The 22,576-nt window shown below is 36.1% G+C and overlaps 2 protein-coding genes across 2 annotated transcripts; both read left to right on the top strand.

The window, feature by feature from the left end:
• Positions 1-2,350: 2,350 nt before the first annotated feature.
• On the top strand, positions 2,351-7,824 carry prkrip1 (PRKR interacting protein 1). The gene is made up of 6 exons (XM_039662556.2): positions 2,351-2,520; positions 2,651-2,729; positions 4,623-4,723; positions 6,610-6,695; positions 6,804-6,865; positions 7,126-7,824. The coding sequence occupies exons 1-6, from the start codon at positions 2,395-2,397 to the stop codon at positions 7,215-7,217; spliced, it is 546 nt and encodes a 181-aa protein (XP_039518490.2). The 5' UTR covers positions 2,351-2,394; the 3' UTR covers positions 7,218-7,824.
• Positions 7,825-7,915: 91 nt separating this feature from the next.
• upk3b (uroplakin 3b) lies at positions 7,916-21,832 on the top strand. The gene is made up of 6 exons (XM_039661865.2): positions 7,916-9,280; positions 13,053-13,196; positions 16,229-16,463; positions 20,491-20,573; positions 20,655-20,784; positions 21,148-21,832. Exons 1-6 carry the CDS (start codon positions 9,217-9,219, stop codon positions 21,353-21,355), a joined length of 864 nt encoding a protein of 287 aa, XP_039517799.2. The 5' UTR covers positions 7,916-9,216; the 3' UTR covers positions 21,356-21,832.
• The last annotated feature ends 744 nt before the right edge of the window (positions 21,833-22,576 follow it).

Genomic DNA, 22,576 nt, shown 5'->3' with positions numbered 1-22,576 from the left:
ATCAAGTATTGACGATATTGACTCTAACTTGATATCGTTTTATCGAGAAAAATTGTATCGTGACAATGAATGAATGAGCATATCAATTTAAGACGTTATATCAATAAATTTGTATGGCCTAAAATTCTTATTATTAAAGTTAATGACTTACATACATCAAGAGTTTTTCCCCCTGAAATTTTGAAATCTAAATTGGTGAATTTAGAAGAAATCTACAGTTGCAAACAGATGGAGAATATAGGTTTAAAACAAACTCCATCTAAATGTGGATTTTGAAGGTTTTATTTCATGATGATGATACAGTGCTCCATCAAATGGAAAACTAAGTTCATGTCACCATCAGGTGTATCAATACATACTTGATTTAAACTAGTAGCATAGAAAACATCCACATTGTGGCATGGTTTCTTTTGCTCCTATAAACCTATACTAAGGAGACCATGGTTTCCATGGTCAAATATGGACAAGCCAGCCATTGGGTTACATTTTTTTAATAACATTTTTTAACCCAACGTTTGACCCAAAGTTGGGTTAAAACAACCCAGAAATTTTAGAGTGTGTGTCTATATATATATATATATATGTGTGTGTGTGTGTGTGTGTGTGTGTGTAAATAAACAAATTCTCAATCATTCTGTCAAGAAGAGAAAACAGCCTGTCCATCCTCTTCCTACTCACCTCGCCTCTGCAGTCCCATGTCTTCTCTAATCAAGTCTCGTAAAACTCGTCCTCTCTGGCTCGCCTTCTTTGTGGTGCTGATGCTTTGCAGTGTTGTGGAAGCTGAAGTCAATCAATCAATCTCGAAAAGAATTATCTGTATTAGGCAGGGCTGCCAACTTTTGAGTTCAGCTTAAAGTGATATGTTGGGGGGCGGGGCTTGGGTTGTGGGGGAGGGGCTTATTGTGGGGCGTGGCTTGGTGTGGGGAAAAAATACAAACACAAAATCCTTGCATTTACCGAAGTGGGTAACACTTTAGAATACGGTTCCTTCGTTAATGAATAACTACACAAGAACCAATGAGTAACACAATATTAACAATCTAACTATTATTAACTAACAAGAAACTCTGATTAACGAACTAGTAAGTAGTAGCGCACAGACAAAAGTGGTAGTTCACTACTAATCAATAACTTCTATTTTTTTAATACTTCCCAGAGAACTACTGAAAAAGTTTATTAAAAATCTAGTAACTATAACTAAAAGAAACTCTTACTAATTAACTAATTAGTAAGTAATAGCTAATAGTAATATCTGTATAGAATTTCTTGGGACTCAATTACATTACTAGCCTGGCAAACGCCAGACTCAATTCTCCTTAAGACTTGGGTCTGAGAACCACATTTTCTCGTATTTGAGGCATGGCTTACGAATGCCCGGTGCCGTTTATTGGGTGCTAAGAATGTCTATCAAATGCACCTGTACGTAGATAGCCAATCGTTTCAAATAGAAAGACAAAACACAAATATTAAGTACAGTTTAACATAGATGATAGATGATTTATAACTTAAGTTAAATGGACTTCGCTGACGATGCCTAGCAGGTTGGTACAATACAACTCCGTGGCTAACATGTCTTGCCACTTTGCGCTCATCCAGGCCTCGGGACTGCCAAACAGAAGTTGGTATCGACAATTCTTTATCGCATTTTCTTTCTCGGAGTCGGGACACAGGTGAGCGGCAGACATTCCAAGGTTGACTGCCTTCCGTACCTGGTCCTCCATTAGGGCGATTAATGGTGAGACAACAATAACGACTGGGGTCTTCCGAAGTTTAACGCCAAAAGCTGCTCTTTTTTCAAAATAAACTTGTATTAAACTACTTAGAACAATATCTAAGGCTGCATCAAAAGGTAGCTTCGCGTCTGCTGCCATGTTGAATCCATAGAAATAAACAAACTGCTTCGTTTGTCGCATAGATGTTGTCATCGTCTTGCTGCTCCCTCCCTGTTCTGTGATTGGTTCCCTAAATGAGACGAAAATCTGGACCATGGTATACTGCCTTTCAGCGTGAATAAAATCATGCTGTGGGAAGCCAGCATGGGGAAACCCAGAGTACATTACATTTAATTTACAAAAAACATTTTATAGAAATAATCACAGAAACGTACGTCTCACGTGGAGATCATTCATAACATCATTTAATTTCTTGTATAAGCCTATTACATGTTTATTTGATATAATAACTCTGATTGAGACTTTATTTATATTACCAATACACAATTATATTTACATCCAGTCGTTTGCACGTGTAGACGTGCTATTTATTTCATCCTTAAAAACGATAGAGAACCACCTCAGTCCAATAGGTGGCAGTATGTGGACTCAGATATGTGATATGACTCAAATGAACAGAAGAAGAACTCAAACCTGCCTCGAAGAAAAAACTGGAAGGATCATGGCGGAGGAGAAGAAGGATGCCCGTTCAGGGAAAGCTCCTAGAAAAGAGTCTCAGCCTCTTATTATCGCCAAAACTCCAGCTGAGGAGCAGCGCTTGAAGTTGGAGAGATTGATGCGAAATCCTGTGAGTTAAAGCTTTAACTTACATCAAACTAGCGGCTTCCCCTGGAGTATGAAACGTTAGTAACTTAATGATGCTACCGAACTGTTTATATTGCACCCCAAACAGTACATATTGTGTGTTTTTTTTAAAGGATAAACCTGCACCCATCCCAGAGAGACCCAAGGACTGGAATCCTCGCGCTCCACCAGAGTTTGTGCGGGATGTGATGGGTTTGTGCCGTTTGTTTACTCTCTCAGATCTAGCCATGGATTGTAAGACATGTAAAGATTCGAATCCCCTGAAAGACTCAGATGCCCTGTATTTATAATAGGACTATTAATGATTATTTTAGTACTTTTGAGTTAGAAATATTTATAGAAAAAACGTACTTTTGCGTGTAACGTTTGTGTTCTCAAAAAATATTTCCAAATGAGATAACTACAGATTTCAGCAGGGTCGATATGTCTGTCGTAAAATACACTTTTAAACTTAAAACTATTCTTGCGTATTTTGTGGTGTATTTGTGTATAAGTGTATTTTTACTAATGCCCAATTATGGGTCTTAAATGCATTATAAACGTCTGGTTGTGGTAACATAATTCATTTTCAATTACATAAATTCTTGACAAACATATAGCCTACATCTCATGAATTGTAAGGTCAGTACAGTATTCCATATTCGCATTCTTGGGTCAGTCATATGTGGCTAAAAGTAATAATAATAACCAATTCCAGTTTAGTGAGTGAAATGAATTCAGGAACAATCTGAGTGTTTCACAAGCGTGTTTAATTCAAGTGTTTTGATTCACTAAAAAAAGAACCGCTCATAATAAGAATCATTCGGTCTTGAATCAGAAACTAGGTGCCTGTATGTTTCGCTGTGGATATCATCATCGCATAGTGATGTGGAGAAGCTGAATAAGTCAGCTTCAAAATTCACTTTCAGAGTAACGTTATTTAGGTAGTGCATTTTCAAAGTATTCTTTTTAAACCACTTCCACAATATTTCCCCATATTGCCATTGGCTGTACCAACAGGTAGACCATTCCCAAACTCATACCATTGGTGCTCAGCTGTCTTCAGATTAAAATATTTAAAAAAAAAAATATTGATCAAGTATTGTACAATTGTGACTCATCCCCAGAGGCAGACAGAGTACACAGCTTTATAACTTACTTGAGTAAACAGATACCCCTTGCTAATTTTGACTCAAGTACAAGTACTACAGTCAGATGTCTACTTGGGTAAAAGTACTGCAGTACTTGTTTTTAAAAGTACTTGAGTATCAAGAGTGCAAGTGTACATTTTCTAAAAATTGCATTACTACTGCCACAGTGTTTACATTCATGTACAGAAACGTCCTACATGGAGTTATGAAAAATGTTCATGTCAATACCTTTGAGAATGTAAAAGGAATTGGAAGTAAAATCAATCTTTTTACCATGTTGCTTTATTTAACATTTAAGACAATGTCAGAATATTCAGAAAATTGAAATAGTCTGGCGAGGTGGGGCGACGGTTGGCACATTGGACCTGCTGGATGAAGACCTGCTCCGTCTTTATCCATGGTTTCGTCTCTTATCTAAATCTGACCATGGAGTTGACTTTGACGGAAAGCTGCAGGTGATTGCTGATAGTCTGTCCCAATCAGTGGCGCTTGCACAATCCAATCACGTTTGAGAGGGAAACAACAAATTGAGGGTTTTTTTTTTTTTTAGAAGTAGTAACTTGTACTACTCATGCTTATGGACAGAAATGTAGTGGATGTAAAGAGTACAATATTTCCCTCTCAAATGTACTCATGAGTACTTCCCAAAAATGATACTCGAGTAAAGTACAGATCCCTCAAAATTGTACTTAAGTACTGTACTCAAGTAAATGTACTCCGATACTGTCCGGCTCTGCTCGTCCCTACTAAGTTTTTATATAGATTCATATTTTGTCTAGTATATACTATTTACTCTCTATTGATTCCAACATTCCCAGAATTTCTGCCCACACAAATAATGTCAGGATAACAGAATTGATTTATTTTGTCATTTATTTCCATTTAACTCTGCCCCACCACTCTTCAGGGCTGTACATGTGTATTTAGTGAGTGCTGTTATCTTTAATTTTGTCAGGTTCCAGTGCTGGCGCAGGCAGTGGTGAATTCCATGTGTATAGACATCTGCGCCGTCGAGAGTATCAGAGACAAGACTTCCTGGAGCGAATATCTGACAAGGTAGAGATGTTTTTGGCCAATGCACAAAGAAGCCAAAATAAATTGTTCAACCACTAGATGGCGGTGTGGACCAGTGGTGTAGATGTTGGTCACCTTTTCAATATCACATGATGTTTAACTTACGAGGTTGTTTCAAGGGGGACAAGTGATGGGAACAAATGGTTCAATGGGCTTTTAAATCTGTAGCCTAAATTATATTTTTGTGTGGACATTGTTTTTTTCCAAACTATGAATGAGGAACATCTTACTACCTTGCCCTGGCTTATTGGAAAGCCACTACAGCATATGATTATTAGCTTGAAATTGCTTTACCGTGTATGCATGTCATACACTAGTTCGGTTTACACTAGGGATGTCGGTAACAATTCTTTTGGTAATCGAGTAACTTGTCGATTATTTTAGCGATTAATCGAGTAATCAGTAAACTGTGTTGGCTTAGATTTATAAATTAAGTTATGAATCTGGTGAAATGGCACACAGTGCGTAGTGTGTACCTAGATGAACATTATAAGCAACCCAAACATATGCAGAGATGGAATGCAGTTCTACCCGTTATTTGTAGTGGATTAAATAACTGAATTTGGGTGTGGCGTCAGTAGCGGTGGATCTGCTCTTCTCTCAAGCTCTGGGTTCAGAGGATGCACATTGTGCTGTTGCTGTGACGATCAATATTGATTTGAGTTTGCCAGTGTAATGTTTGTATGTGAATAAAAGACTAAATTAAATCTGTTCTTCGTTATATAAAGCGATCGTGTCTCTTCAGAAGACTTTAAACCACTCTATTAAAATAAAATGGGTTACATTTTATTTTAAGGTGGCATTGTTAGTGTAATTATGTGTTTAAGTACTGAGTAATATTAAGTAACTACATGTACTTACTATAGGGTTAGGGTAGGATTAGGATTTTGTTGAGGGTTAGTTGCATGTTATTATGTTAAGTACATTTAACACAGACACTGTAAAATAAAGTGTTACCATAAAATGTTAAAGGAGTAGTTCACTTTTAAAAAAATTTTTGCTGATAATTTACTCACCCCCATGTCATCCAAGATGTCCATGTCTTTCTTTCTTCAGTTGAAAAGAAATTAAGGTTTTTGATGAAAACATTCCAGGATTTTTCTCCATATAATGGACTTCAATGGGAACCAAACGGTTCAATGGGCTTTAAACAATTTCAGACGATGAATAAGGGTCTTACCAAGCGAAACGATCACTCATTTAAAAAAAAAAAAAGAGTTTAAGTTTCATAAGCTCAAATGGTCGCCTTGTTCTGTTCTGTGATGCGCATTCGTGACTCTCTTGTTCGAACTCGTTTATCAAAATGAACAAATCTTTTTTCGTGTCATTTGGTTCATTCAAGGAACGAAATGAACGAGTTGACTCGGGAAAAGATTCGTTCATTTTGAAAAAAAAACTAGTTTGAATGGGAGAGTCACGAACACAAATCACAGAACAGAGCAAGGCGACCATTTGAGCTTATAAAACCTAAACTTCTTTTTTTGTTTTGTTTTTTAAATGAGCGATCGTTTCGCTTGATAAGACCCTTATTAATCGTCTGGAATCGTTTAAAGCCCTTTGAACAGTTTGCAGTTTGCACTGAAACTGTCTTTTGGACCTTGAACCGTTTGGTTCCCATTGAAGTCCATTATATGGAGAAAATCCTGGAATGTTTTCATCAAAAATCTTAATTTCTTTTCGACTGAAGAAAGAATGACATGGACATCTTGGATGACATGGGGGTGAGTAAATTATCAGCAAAGTTTTTTTTAAAAGTGAACTACTCCTTTGACTATTTATAGGGTCTGTTTTCAAGAGTAAAAAGATATATATTTCAAGATGGAGTGTAACTAATACTGGTTCACATTTAATTTGTTTCATGTGTGCAGCAAAAGCTGGATGAAGAATATATTGCGAAGGTGAAAGAAAACCAACAGGCTGCTGTGGAAAGAACAGCCAAACGAAGAAAGAAGAGGTTTGCCAAACACCATCTTGTGTTTGATTCAGATTCTATAATCTCTACAAAGCTCTTAATTTCTTTCTTGTGTTTCTAAATCTCAATTGTTCAATTTGTCTCATTTAGGGAAAAGTTGAAGCAAAAGAAGTTGATGGCAAAGAAAGCCAAGATGGAGAGCCAGAAAGAAGGTTAGAGATAATAAAATAAAGTTCCCTCCCATGGTCATGTTCTGTGGTATTACTGATTTTTTTTTTATTTATTTTTTTTTTAGCTAAAATATGAATATTAATAATAGTTAACAGTTAATTGATTTGGAAAAAAGCCAAATAAATCCTCTATGCTTCAGTGTTGTAACATCATGAATGTGAATATTTAATATAGCCACTGTATTTATTATTGCTGTTTTTGATGGACTCATCTTTCATCTAAGCGGTGTTTGTGTCAGCAGGCTCTGAGTCGTCGTCGCCATCTTCGGCTTCCGAAGCAGAGGAACGAGATGATGATGCAGAAGTGCCCAGCTTCATCATGGGGAAGAGGTGAACGAACGAAGGACTGGAAATATCCAGCATATATTATTTACCATGTGATGCCAAAAACACCTCAAACAGAGAACAAATATCAGATCGTGTTCCTGCAACACTGTTTGAAATGTTTCAGAAGTGCTCTGGCATCCTTTATGGTTGATGTTAAACACTTGAGGTTGATATGGTCTAATGTTCAACACTTGACTTGGACCTTTGAAAAGCTGCATGTTTTTCTTCACTGGAGTGTCGATAAAATAATTTGGGAACACTTTACTTGAAGCCTTCAAATATAATGCATTTTAAAAGTGTTTTAAACCATTAGTTATGCTTGTAATGGATCTTAATCTTTTTAATAATTGTAATCTCAGTTATTATAATATTCTAATACTTATATATTCATTGAACACGCCTTAAGAAAGGATGATGCATTGAAAAACACGATAAACAATACTTTGGTTACAATTATTTTTGAAAAGATTTAGTTCATTATAATGTGCACTATGAATACATTTATAGGGCATTATACATAAAGGCTTTGAGTAAAGTGTTACTAATAATTTTACCTGGATTTACTTATTTTGTTGTAAATATGTATTTTTTTTAAATAAACCTCAAGGGGAATAGCTGTGTTTGGAGTTTAATGAAACTGAAAATGGCTGCTAGTAATTCAGCTTTGCAATTACTGGAATCAATTACATTTTAAAATAGACAGTTATTTTAAAATGTAATATCTTACAATATTACTGTTTTAACTACCGGTATTTTTGATCAAACAACAATGTGGCAATGAGTAAGACTTTTTTTTTTTTTTTTCCTCTGACCTCATTTATGGAGACACATTGTAATAATATATATAATGGTTTACTTTATTTTTTATAAAATGTACGCACATGCCCATTTAAAATGCCACGCATGTTCTCTAATTTCTAATGTTTCATCTAAATGCGCAATAATCTCAGCATTAACAAAATATTTATGACAAATTAAAGGACTAGCAGTTCATTAGTTCGTATGAACCTTGTTGTCATGTATTTAAGGAATGTTGTATACATGACAACAAGGTTCATTTATGAAAAGAGCAGCGCTACATTATTCTCTCAATTCTGTTAATAGCCATAGTTCATAATCTAATTCACCACTATGAAATTATGGATATTGTATTATTACTGTGTCGTGATTTCAACTCACAAGTCTAGTCTTTGCAAATATATATTCTGAGTTTTACACATTCACGTGTGGGGCGTTTAACAGAAAGAGAACTTTAGAGAAAATGTAAATTACTTTTGACTATAAGCAAGTTAATATGCTTCATGACTAATCTGGTCTGGTTGAGCTGGTTTTACCTCAAACACAATTTTGTATATTATTACAGTTTCTGGGGTTGCAGAATATGCTTAGTTTGTCAACGAAAACCAATATGATTGTGTAAATACTTTTTTTTTTTCATGCCTAAGTTATTCCCTCAAGACATAAGGAATTAAGAACTGCTTGTCTTATTATTAATATATTGTATGAGTAAACTCCACGCCCCTGTTTTTGGATATGTCGACGCACGTCATTTGATTGTTTTGTGGAAATGGGGTTTGTTAACTTTAACATTACTCATTCTAACAGCCATTCGTCCGACGGCTTTATTTTCCATTCATTCAAGCACCAGATTTGTTGGTTACATGATGTAACTACACAATTGTGGGTACCTTGAGACTGTAATTGTGGCACTGTCAAATCAAAAATATGTAAGCAGAAAGCATTATAATGATTCAAGCATTTTTCAAAGCTTACAAATGAACAATAATAAGACTTTGGAATTTCAAAGCACTTTTTTTTTGTGCCCAAAGTACCTCCCAGTTTCTACCTGGATTCACACACCCTCATGAGAAACTCCACTCCCTTCATATTCTTTTTATACGAGTTGATTCGTATCTGCCAGGCTGATTATTGCCTTCCAGACACCAGTTGATGTGATTCTACTCTGGATTTTAATTGTTAGAAACTATCTGCATCCTTGTTACAAGATGAACATAAATGCAATGATCCGCTTGATGTCATTGCTGTCTATCTGGATGTGGACCGGAGAAGGTAAGTGCATTTTAATTATCAATGTTTGACTTATTAGCATGCATAAGAATATTGGCTGTTTATTAGTACATATTAATGCATGACCGTATTAATCCTACCACATACCTAAACTAGCAAGGTAACATAAGGTTACTAACTATTAATTATCAGTAATTGGGATTTTATTGAAGCAAAAGTCATAACTATTAGTTAATAGTGAGAATTGGACTATAATCTAAAACCCCACATCTGGTTTTAGCATTATATCACAAATACACTTAATTTATTCTCTAATCATGCTGTTTAACCCATACTCCTCTCCTCTGGCCATTATGACCTGAGATTAATATATTTTAAACTCAACTGAAGTTCATCTGAGGCTTTCACACTTGAAATGGGAATGTACACCCATTTCAAGTTTTTGTTGTTGTCATAAAAATAGCAATAAATCCTTTTACTTACGGGTGAATTTGACCCACATAAGGAATGAATTTAGTTAGCAAAAGTTAGCAATTCCATATTTAAAACAGTAATATCCAATACTAAACCTAAATTAGTATTGACAAACTATATATAATTTGAAAGCTTACAATCTGTATTTTTCATATTTGGTGAAAGACCTTTATTTTGAAATAGTGATTAACACTAAAGAATGGTAGAAACCTCAGTTTGTTTTAATGCCAATAGTTCAAAAGATAACATCCATTGCTTTTTTTTTTTTTTTTTTTAAGAAAATAAAGGATCTAAAAATGTTTTAAATATAAAGAAAAAAAAAATAAGGATTCACCATTTGTGATGTGGCAACGAGCTATAGCGCACATGCGTGTTCTTGTTATGTTATTATTGAGGTTGAATTCATATCAAAATATGCCAAACTTCCCTCACTACGTCTGAATAGGATGTCTACATCATAAATTGTGTGAAAATTGTGGAAATAATGGTTCAGGTCACCTAAAATACATGGAAATGGAGGCGCCCTTATATGGGCAGTAACAAAATCTTACCGAAAGCTTGTTTTTTTGAGATATCATCCTAAAATTCGAAACACAACTAAAGAGTTTTGTCTTTGATTTTCTTGCAGTGTTAGAGTCCACCAGGTTTTGGAAAAAAAAAAGTATATTTTATATAAAATATGAATAATTACATTTTACATTTTCATACAGACCTTGTTTTACCCAGTTATTGCCCAATTGCTATAATAAGTACATAGTATGTACATGGGGAAAAGGACTGTATTGCCAATATTCCTAATAAGCAATACATACAAAATTTATAATATGATAAATAGGGACATACAAATTGGCTGAATATACTTAATATTTGTTTAATATTTGCAGATTCTGCAAAATGTTAATTGGTTTTAACAAAGTAAGTGACCAACAGTATTAAGAATCAAGTGTATTTCATTTTTTTTTTTAAAAAATCAGCTATTGTCATGAAACTCCACAGAGACGCAAGGTTGAGGATCCAAACACAAGTTAATTGAAAGGATAATCCACAATCATAGTCAAAAGCACAGGGTAAACAGTCCAAACTTAGGCCGAGTCCAAGGCACACACCACAGATCAAAACCGGAAATATCCAGCATCAAAACAAAGATCAAGACACAAGCAACAAGAAATGCAGTACAGACACATACAATACTTCACAATGAATGAACCAGGCTTATATAGGCAGGGACTGACAAGATAATGAGAACAATCAAGAGAGACGAGCCCAGGCAGAGGATTGTGGGAAGTGTGGTCCGGGACAGAATAACGATGAACTAGAGGGTTGGGGTTAGAGTGCCCACTGGTGTACATCCAGGCCACAACAGCTGGTGATCTTGTGCTATGTTAACATCTGTTAGTTGGATCTGTTAGTTTATTCAGAGTAGTTTTTAACATTTTATGATGCCTCTTATTTTGTTAAATCTATTAACATTTTGCAGATTCTGCAAGGTATACTTTTTTTTAAATTAAACAACTATTAAAAATAGGGTTATTTCACCAAAATGAACAATTCTGTCATCATTTACTCCCCCTGAAGTTGTTCCAAACCTGTATGAATTTTATTCTGATGAACACAAATGAAGATACAGTATGTTGTAGTCAAACAGTTGATGGGCCCCATTGACATCCACAGTATGAAAAAAAAAAAAAAATACCATCAAAGCCAATGGGTTTCATCAATTGTTTGGTTATACTGACATTCTTCAGAATATCTTTTAAAGTAAAAAAAAAAAAAAATCGCAGAAATATATAGAATTTTTTTTACAAAATATACATATTGACCCCCCCCCCCCCCCCCAAAAAAACCCCAGATTGATAAATATAAGAATAGAGAAAAAAAAAGGTAAAGAAAAATAAGGAAAAAGACCATAAACAGAAAAATAACTATTAAGAATAGACAAGAAAAAAAGGTAAAGACAGAGAAGGAAAAAAGACCATACATTTGAAATATATATTCTTTGGGGGTGTTGAGTGCACTATAAAACATTTCTAACCTCCCAACTCAAAATGTTCTAGTGTCACATCTAAATTTTTTAATTGGCCCAAGTGAGAATCTGCTAATTTAATTTGATCAATTTGCAGAATTTCACTTGGGCCAATTGAAAAATTTAGACTTGACCTGTCACTAGAAAATGTTGAGTTGGGAGGTTAGAAATTTTTTACAGTGTGTTTTAAGATATTCAGTTATTTAGCATCTTGTGTAACATCCCCTGGTGAAGGATGGCCAGTCCTGCCCAGAAGCTCACACCCCTGCCCAGCATACTCGTTATAATCCCTTTCCTCCCCCATTGTGCAACATAGAGTGTATGCAGATCACACAACAAATATACTTTGTTTTATATTGTAACATTGTAGCACAAGAAAGAAATTCATACAGTTTCGGAACAAGTTTTGGAGGGTGATTAAATGATGACAGAATTTTCATTTTTGGGTGATCTATCTGTTTAAGTATCATTAATTACTGTATAGCAAGTCATATGAACACTTTTTCAAATTACCTAATTCAGATATTAAAGACTCTTTTAGTTCATAATATAATATAATATAGTATAATTCATATAATCTTTTAGGGGTTTCCATCATGGGATTATTTTATGGATTTTATGGATTTTCACTCATTTATTTATTATTTATGGTAAAATGGTATGAATTAAACAGCTCGTAAGCATACTTTACCACTTAAAAAAATGGGGAAAAACATTTAACGTGAAACTACTATGCAATGATTTAATGGATCATATATGGAACCTTTTTTTGGCATAAAAGGTTCTTTAAAATAAAAAAAAACCCCTAAGATTCTGTATAGGTACCCACTGAACCTTTGTAGAGTGATATTGAAGCCTTTCGCATTGGTGTGCAATTCTGCTCCTGGAGGGCCACTGTCCTGCAGAGTTCAGATACAACCCCAATTAAACACACCCGAACCAGCTAATCAATGCCTTGGGCATACTAGAAACTTGTTTCAAGCTGTAGCTAAACTCTGCAGGGCAGTGGCCTTCCAGGAGCTGGACACACCTGCTTCTCACGTGTCATGTTCATACAAGTCATAGAAATTCTAGATAGAGTCTCAGGAGAAGGCAAACACACAAGAAAGGCAAGACTGAGCCTGTATGTTCTGTTCCTTGCCCAGTTTTTCAATCAATACACCTGTCACTGTGAATATTTGGGGTTGTTAGGTGTAACGCAATTCATTGTCCTATGACAAGTGCATGTGAATTAGGGCTGAACCTGCTATTATTCTGGGATAGAATAAATGTGGTTATTTAAAATTGCGCTTTAAATGATTCTTTTTCTGTCTACAGGTCAGTCGTTATTCAAGCCCCAGCTCTCACCTGATTTACAAGGCAAAATCACCAGCAATACGGTAATACTGAAGGAGCCGTTTTGTGTTTTTGAAGGGCCATGCGTTGGCTGTGAGATATGGCTGGTAGCTGCTCTGACTTCAGGTAAAATATCTTTACAAATTAAGGTCAGGGTTCAATCATTTAATTGATTTTTTTTATTTAGTACGGAAGCCCTAACCGCAACATAAAAAAAAACCAAAAAAAAAATCTAGCATTTCAAGATTAAAGACGAAATGTTTCGAGATTAACGTCAAAATGTTTCGAGATTAATTTCGAAATATTTCGAGATTAAAGACGAAATGTTTCGAGATTAACGTCGAAACGTTTCGAGATTAACGTCGAAACGTTTCGAGATTAACGCCGAAACGTTTCGAGATTAACGTCGAAACGTTTCGAGATTAAAGTCGAAACGTTTCGAGATTAAAGTCGAAACGTTTAATGAACCTTTAATCTCGAAACGTTTCGACTAAAGTTTTCGACTAATCTTCGACTAAAGATTAAAGTTTCGAGATTAAAGTTGAAACGTTTCGAGATTAATGTCGAAACGTTTCGAGATTAATGTCGAAACGTTTCGAGAATAAAGTTGAAACGTTTCGAGAATATAGTCAAAATACGATAGTTACGATAATAGGCTACAGTCTTCCATAGAAGTGTGTGCATTCATAACAGTGTGCATCCACTGGCTCAGAGTGTGTGTGTTTGTGTAAAGAAATGCACTTGTGTCGAACTGCCATGAACTAACACAAAATAGTAGCTTTTTACTTTTATCTGGGCTTTCAACAAAATTCTCCACATGTGCTAGTGGCAGTGTTTCTGAGATGTTTTCGTGCTTGTAGTCAACACTATTTGGGTCGAGAACACAACAGTAACCGTTCTGTCTCTTCACTGTAAATACGTTCTGAATACATTTTAAGTGCATCATTCTGTATCCAATCATTTGTCCGGATCCTGTGATTTCCTAAGATTTAATAACCACTAATGGTTGAGGAGAGATTCTCTGATATGATTGTAAAGTACTTTGAGTGTAGGCTTAGTAGACATATGAAAGCGCTATATAAATGCCTCATTCATTCATTCATTCATAAAGCTGGATTTCTCCATCCAGTCTGAAAAGCGTTTTCCGTGTTGGTTTTTCTATAGGCTAAAGTCTATTCCGGCGCAGTATATTTTATAACGTTCTATAATAGTAGCCTACTGCTAGTAGATTGGTACCTGACTGTTGAATTTCCTTTGATGAAACAAAACACACACACACACACACACAGTGTGAAACTCGCTACTGGCCATTATGAATGCCTGTGTGTGCGGCAATGTGAGACAATGGCAAGCACACATGCGCAGCTTCTACGGAAGACTGTATTCTCGTACTCTCGTCTCTCGAAATGTTTCGAATTTAATCTTGAAATTTTTCAACTTGAATCTCGAAATGCCAGATTTTTTTTTAGGTTGTGATTCAGGGCTTCCGTAAATTTTGTGTGCAGGAAATAACACAGATTTTCTCTTCCTCTGCCAACTTGTAGACATGTAGAATGTTAACACACACACACACACACACACACACAAACACACACGTAATATAATATATATATTGGAATTGTTGTTTTAGCATGCATTAATTTGATCAAAAGTGACAGTAAAGAAGACATATAATGTAACGAAAGAAAAGAAAAACACGTTCCAATTGTTGTTTCACAACTTCAATTTTCAACATTGATAAGAAATGCTACATAAGCACCAAATCAGTTTATTAGAATGATTTCTGAAGGATCGTTTTTACACTGAATTTGCTGCTCAAGTGGCATTTCTCATTTTCACTGTTGAAAATTTAACGATTTAACAGTTTAAACATAATTCATATCATATATAAATACAAATATTTACGTGATTAACAGACATATTTTAAATACAAATAACACATTTTTTTTTAAATATGTACTTGCATGTGTGTGTATTTATATGTACAAAATAATTATACGCACACATATATAATGTAAACACAAACTTTTATTTTGGATGCGATTAATCGCAATTAATCGTTGCCCAGTACTACTATATTTATTCATATGAACATAGCACTGGCTGTCCATAATGTTGAGCCCAGATGTGCGTGATTTTAAACTTGGTTTTCTTGATTTTCTTGATCTTGATTTTTTAAACTTGATTTTAATCTTGGTTTCATTTCGCAGACATGGCTTAGCCTTAGATTAAGCCAGGAGTTAAATTATGACATTTAAGTTAATTTTATAAATATGCAAATAAAAAAAAAAAAACATTACTGGTGTGAATCTTGAGACAAAACAATGGCAATGCCATATTTTAAGATTTGTCAGAGAAAGTTTCTGTCAGTTAATACAGCTCAAACTTGCATTTTAGTCTGGGACTAGACTTATATTAGTTCACTTTTAAAAAAAACTTTTGCTGATAATTTACTCACCCCAAGATGTCATCCAAGATGTCCATGTAATTTTTTCTTCAGTCGAAAAGAAATTAAGATTTTTGATGAAAACATTCCAGGATTTTTCTCCATATACAGTAATGCACATTACTGGGGCTCAAATGGTTCAAGATCCAAATGAGAGTTTCAGTGCAGCTTCAAAGGGCTTTAAACGACACCAGACGATGAATAAGTGTCTTAACTAGCGAAACGATCGGCCATTTCAAAAATAAATACAAATGTTTAAGTTTTATAAGCACACATGCTCTGTTCTGTGATGCACGATCGTGACTCTCCTGTTCGTCATCTTCACTCGTTCATCAAAATAAACAAATCTTTTTTCTGAGTCATTTCGTTCTCGTTCATCGTCTGGTGTCGTTTAAAGCCCTTTGAAGCTGCACTGAAACTCTCTTTTGGACCTTGAACCGTTTGGTTCCCAGTAAAGTGCATTAAATGGAGAAAAATCCTGAAATGTTTTCATCAAAAACCTTAATTTCTGTTCGACTGAAGAAAGAAAGACATGGACATCTTGGATGACATGGGGGTGAGTAAATTATCAGCAAAAGTTTTTTTTTAAAGTGAACTCCTTTAAGCCTTGTCTGTGAAACCGGGGGTCATTGTTCTAAAATGTTGCAGGTCTCTGAATATCGAATGCAAATGCTTCGATCTGTTTAAATTATCAAACCTCTTTCACCTTTAGCGATCAGCACCTTTGATGCTCAACTTCAAAACTCACCGTCCGACATCCTCAGCGTGTCACCCTACCCAACAGCGTTTGACCAATCATCGAAGAACTTCTTTGTGACTAGAGTTGGACGTCTGGAAATCTTCCCCTGTGATGGTTCCTCCAATGATTTGTACTTCCGAGTCGGAAAAGAGGGGAAATGTACAACACCCAACTGTAATGGAATATTACCTGATGGATCCAAAGTTAGGTAGGACCTTTTAATGCAATGTGAACATCAGACTTCATTTTACATTTCTTAAAACCCATTGGAAATTCTAAAGACAATTCATGTTGACTCCATTATTTTCCAGGATTTAAGATTACAAAAGCCAACAAAACTCTCCTATCAATGTCACGTCGTCATTACTTAACTACATTTAGCTCGACTGTAAAAAAACTGCTTTTACTGTGAGTAGCATAGACAAAACACAGTGACATAAGAAAAATTTAGGGAAAAAGGCTCTGTCTATTAGGAACACTTGTTCAATTTCATATTAATGCAATTATCTAATCAACCAATTACATTGCAGTTGCATTTAGGGGTGTCAAAACAATCTCCTGAACTCCAAACTGAATGTCAGAATGGGAAAGAAAGGAGATTTAAAGGGTTAGTTCACCCAAAAATGAAAATTAAGTCATTAATTACTCACCCCATGCTGTACCAACCCCGTAAGACCTTCGTTCGTCTTCGGAACACAAATGAAGATATTTTTGATTAAATTTGAGAGCTGTATAACTACCACATTGGCTCCTAAAGCCTAGTTCACACTACGTGATTTTAAGCCCGATTTAAGCCCGATTTGCAAATCGTTGAGTCGCCGACAAGTCAGGGTGTTATCGCGTGCAAATCGCGGGCGATTAGCGGACGATTAACGCTCGCCAATCAGTTAGTGTGAAAGAGCCAACAACGCATCAAAGACAGCTCGCAGACACCTCGCAGACAGGTCACCGAGCTCAGAAAAATATCTAGCATGCTAGATATCTCGCGCAGTCGCGCGACTCAATCTCAGTGATGTCATGAGTACAGCCAATCATAGCAACGCATGGGTTGAGGACACCAGGTAAATCTTACTTTTTCTTTTTTGCATTTTTTTTTTCTCAGAGCATATCGTCGAGCAAACAGTGTGCAGCACTAGTTTCTGTCTGACGTCCATATTCGCGTGTTATGTTCTTCTCTGCAGTTTCGCGTCATTTCTGGTTCGTTTTATTGCGTGGTTTTTCGTTACAAAACATGGTTTCTAGACCAGATAGAATCGTGTTGTTGTCAACTCGTTATTTGGTTGATTATTTTCAGGATTTAGACCGTACTATAGTACTGAAACAGCTCTCATTGAGTCACAAATGATATGCTCTTATCATCCGATCGTGGTTGTATCTCTATGTAGTGCGTTGTTAACTCGTGTAGTGAGTTACCTCCTGTTGTGGATCAATCACGTTGTGTTGTGTGGTGTGAACAGCTAAACAACTTGAACACTCATGATTTCACTGAGAGCAAGTCATGTAGTGTGAACTGCACAGTTCAGCCCGACATTTTAAAATCATGTAGTGTGAACTAGGCATAAGGGACTGCCTCTTGACGGCCCAGAAAGTCAATGAAGAAAATGTTTAAATATCCCAAGTGACTACCGTGGCTCAACTAGGCCTATATGTTTATCAAGCGACGCGAATACTTTTTGTGCGAAAAAACAAACAAAAATAACGAGTTTATTCGACGATTTTTTTCTTCCTTGTAGGCCAGAACGAGACTTCCTTATAGATTTCCACGACGCATGCGCGAGATTTGCGATCTGCGTACACCAGCTTACACTACTTCAGATCGCAATTCTCGCGCATGCGTCGTGGAAATCTATAAGGAAGTCTCGTTCTGGCCTACAAGGAAGAAAAAAATAGTCGAATAAACTCGTTATTTTTGTTTGTTTTTTCGCACAAAAAGTATTCGCGTCGCTTGATAAACATATAGTTGAGCCACGGTAGTCACTTGGGATATTTAAACATTTTCTTCATTGACTTTTTGGGCCGTCAAGAGGCAGTCCCTTAGGAGCCAATGTGGTAGTTATACAGCTCTCAAATTTAATCAAAAATATCTTCATTTGTGTTCCGAAGACGAACGAAGGTCTTACGGGGTTGGAACAGCATGGGGGTGAGTAATTAATGACTTAATTTTCATTTTTGGGTGAACTAACCCTTTAAGCAATTTTGATCTGCTCAGTTACTGGGGTTTTCACGCACAACCATTTCTAGGGTTTACAAAGAATGGTGTGAAAAGGAAAAAAACATCCAGTATGCGGCAGTCCTGTGGGCGAAAATGCCTTGTTGATGCTAGAGGTCAGAGGAGAATGGGCCGACTGATTCAAGCTGATAGAAGAGCAACTTTGACTGAAATAACCACTCGTTACAACCGAGGTATGCAGCAAAGCATTTTTGAAGACAACACACACAACCTTGAGGCAAATGGGCTACAACAGCAGAATACCCCACTGGGTACCACTCATCGCCACTACAAAAAGGAAAAAGAGGCTACAATTTGCAAGAGCTCACCAAAATTGGACAGTTGAAGACTGTGAAAAATGTTGCCTGGTCTGATGAGTCTCAATTTCTGTTGAGACATTCAGATGGTAGAGGCAGAATTTGGCGTAAACAGAATGAGATCATGGATCCATCATGCCTTGTCGCCACTGTGCAGGCTGGTGGTGGTGGTGTAATGGTGTGGGGGGATGTATTCTTGGCACACTTTAGGCCCCTTAGTGCCAGTTGGGCATTGTTTAAATGCCACGGCCTACCTGAGCATTGTTTCTGACCATGTCCATCCCTTTATGGCCACCATTTACCCATCCTCTGATGGCTACTTCCAGCAGGATAATGCACCATGTCACAAAGCTTGAATCATTTCAAATTGGTTTCTTGAACATGACAATGAGTTCACTGTACTAAAATAGCCCCCACAGTCACCACATCTCAAACCAATAGAGTATTTTTGGGATGTGGTGGAACAGGATCATCGTGCCCTGGACGTGCATCCCACAAATCTCCATCAACTGCAAGATGCTATCCCATAAGGGCCAACATAGAATAGAATATGGGCCGACATTTCTAAAGAATGCTTTCAGCACCTTGTTGAATCAATGCCACGTAGAATTAAGGCAGTTCTGTAGGCGAAAGGGGGTCAAACACAGTATTAGTATGGTGTTCCTAATAATCCTTTAGGTGAGTGTATATTGTCAATAGTGTAACGATGAATAAATCATAGCTCACACAAAAGTCACTTTCAAATAAAGAAGCTTTCTGTTGGTCAACGTGAAGAATCTGCATGACAAACTGAACCTGATGCGAAATCTGCATGGGGAGATTTTTCACCCTCGCATGAAATTCCCATTGCCGTGAATCCCTATGGATTTCGCCCATGAAAATTATTTTAACATTGGTAGATGTGTAGAAATGTGACCACATTAGCGAAATTTAGGCTAGATTCAGTAGTGTCAGTATTGTATCAAATCATGAGAGAAATCACTTTCAAACCAGGCAGCTTTCTGTTGGTCAACATGGGGAATTTGATCAACTTGGACACAAGCAAAATCTGTACGCTCTCTGGAAATGCCGAACATATGCCTATTGTAATTACTTGATTTCACGCATGAAATTTCTCTGAGGAATGGTAAATGTGACTAATTTTTCTGATGTTGTTAAAACCTTTAATCATAAATTGATGATGGATTTATTTGATCAATATCCCATGAACGAGTGCCATTGCTGAATATCTGCACTGCTGTGACGATATTCAGATCTACAGAACGATTGCAAGTCTAAGATTTCTATTATACAACAGCTTAAAAAAAGTAAATTTGATTAAGACACAACATTGCCTGTTTGTTTCCTTAAGCCGAAAATAGTTTTAAAGGAAGTCAACTTTTGCCATTTTCTAATCAAAATACAATAGTTTAATTCGTTCTTGAATTAATAAGTGCGGAGATGGAACTAAACATTGAGTGAATAATTCAACGATTCACTCATAAAGACAGTCATGTGTCGCCACCTACTGGTGTAACAATGTAACCTGAAGAAAAGAGTCATTGAAAAATCCCTAACATAATGCAGTATTTGTAATATTCTACAAAAGTATAATACTTCTAAAATGCTGGTATTCTTCTGCAATGATTTCCTTATTTAAAATACTGTAGTTTGTAAGAAGACTGCCGTTTCAAAGTATCGCAACTGTTTTTCACTTTTTTGTTTTTCAGTTTCAAGTATCTTCTTATCGATGTGAACCAGAATACTGTTGTTAGGTCATCAGATTGGTCTGATAGCATTCCTCTTATGACAAGTAAGAATTCATAATATCAAATCATTTGAATAACCACTCTGCTATTGTAGTAATTAATATCTTAATAATCTGTTCATACAGATAAAAACCCTCAAACCATTAATGAAGGTCTAAGTGCGAGATCTGGTGCCATGGTTGTCATTACTACCATCCTATGTGTGGCTGCGGCTTTGCTTTTACTCCTTTTCTTCATCATGCTATGCGTAGCCTGGTACGTATTATCATTTAAATCATGTCCACCTCAAAAATACAGTGGTCCCAAAATATAGACACTTGAATCACACTTTCCAATGACATAAACCCATAAATACGACTTTATATCTCGCAATTCCGACCTTATAACATGCAATTGTGTGTTTATATCTTACAAATCTGACTTTACAACACACAATTGCAACTTTATATCCCGCAATTCAGAATTGCAAGATGTAAACTCGCAATTGGGAGAAAAAAAGCAATTACCTTTTTTTATTTTCTGTGGCAGAAACAAGTTTCCATACTCAATATATAATTGAATGTAATGTCTAATCCCAGTGCAATTTATTTTCCTAACGTCTGAATCTTGTCCATCCAGCTGTGGCAGGAAAGACATCTCCCAAAGCCAAGGCCAAGGGACAACTCCCATGAGAGCCATGAACTCAATCCGTATCCCCCGTTATGACATTCACAGCCTGAGGGGGCGAGCACACCCCTACGACAACCCAGGTTTCATGTCGGAAGGGAAAAATTATTCCACATCGGAGACTCTGCCCAAATCTGGAATACAGACACAGAAGCTGTGAGCTCCATAGAGACCATCATTGAAAATAGCCTGTTCCAAGGGAAGCTAAATTACTATGCAGTATTTCCTCTTTCAATATGCCACTAGGCAAAAATAAAGGAACTTCATTACACTCACATCATAACTATTCCCCGTAGAACTGTTTTGTGTATAATATCAAACCAGAATATTCATGTTGAAAGTTGATATTTTAGCCATTATCTTTTGTAAACTCTTTTGGCTTCAGTATTGTAAGTGATCAAAAGAACAGACTGACTACAACATGCAAATTCACTAGATGGCGATGTTTAGTAACCAAGCAGATGTGGAACTGAGACGGTCATAATTCACTGGGATTTTAATGGTGCAGTTTTTCCTAACCTTCATTGTTTTAGGGTTCACATAGGCTTTTTTTTTTATCAACACAAACCAGGAATTTGTTCCTTTTAAATTGATATGGTAACTATACAATAGAGTCTCAATTGTGTGTATATAATTATAAATAAATAAATAAATAAATAAATAAATAAATAAATAAATGTATTAGTAAATGTTGAGACTAAGATTAATAATGCTGTAGAGTTAGTTCATGTTAAAGTCCCCCCTGTGGTAAAAATCAAGCTTTTTTGTTGTTTATAGACCTTGAGAAACATGGTCGCCGTCATAGAATATTGTCTTTGAACTTCCGGTTCTGTATATTTCTATGGCATTGCTGTTGAGGAGTAATTAATTAGCTAGTGAAGTGGATTTACTTATTGTAGAGTTAACAAAAGTTATCATGAGCATTGTAATGTTTATCATGAGCATTAAAGCAGATGTCTTAACAAATGTCGAACGGGAATTTTTTTACGAGCAGTTCTGCAAGATCGCTGTGGAAATACAGACCGGAACGAGCGCAACGCTGAAAAGGGGCGGGGCTACATAATTTATATGTGTTTTTTTTTTTTAAAGTGCTCCGTTGTGTAATTTTAAAGTCCCCTAATGTTGTTTTGAAGTCTCCTACAACAGGTTTACATGCATCAAAGGTAAAGCAAGCTTTCATTTTCTCATAATATTCATTTGCACACCACCACATTTTCAATGATTCTCAAACGACTCGTCAGATGAATCAAAATCCCTAATTTCGTTGATTGGTCTAACGCGTACAGTGCGTGTGTCGAAAAAGAAACCGCCCATTGCCAAAACAACCATAGACAGTAAAAGAAATGGACACAGCGACCCCATACTTCAAGGGAGAAAAGTG

The sequence above is a fragment of the Pimephales promelas genome, chromosome 4 (assembly GCF_988280905.1).
Source record: "Pimephales promelas chromosome 4, fPimPro1.hap1.1, whole genome shotgun sequence".
In the NCBI taxonomy this organism is placed as follows: Eukaryota; Metazoa; Chordata; class Actinopteri; order Cypriniformes; family Leuciscidae; genus Pimephales; species Pimephales promelas.
The sequence above is the reverse complement of the archived record's forward strand: the minus strand, read 5'-3'. Positions and strand labels throughout refer to the sequence as shown.

What these genes read in the sequence shown, in the direction of transcription:
- prkrip1 (XM_039662556.2), top strand. Translation starts at nt 2,395, where the DNA reads ATGGCGGAGGAGAAGAAGGATGCCCGTTCAGGGAAAGCTCCTAGAAAA. An exon ending in TGGAGCGAATATCTGACAAG is followed by an intron (nt 4,724 to 6,609) that starts GTAGAGATGTTT and finishes TCATGTGTGCAG; the next exon opens with CAAAAGCTGGATGAAGAATA. An exon ending in GCCAAACGAAGAAAGAAGAG is followed by an intron (nt 6,696 to 6,803) that starts GTTTGCCAAACA and finishes TGTCTCATTTAG; the next exon opens with GGAAAAGTTGAAGCAAAAGA.
- upk3b (XM_039661865.2), top strand. Translation starts at nt 9,217, where the DNA reads ATGAACATAAATGCAATGATCCGCTTGATGTCATTGCTGTCTATCTGG. An exon ending in CTGGATGTGGACCGGAGAAG is followed by an intron (nt 9,281 to 13,052) that starts GTAAGTGCATTT and finishes TTCTGTCTACAG; the next exon opens with GTCAGTCGTTATTCAAGCCC. An exon ending in ATCATGCTATGCGTAGCCTG is followed by an intron (nt 20,785 to 21,147) that starts GTACGTATTATC and finishes TTGTCCATCCAG; the next exon opens with CTGTGGCAGGAAAGACATCT.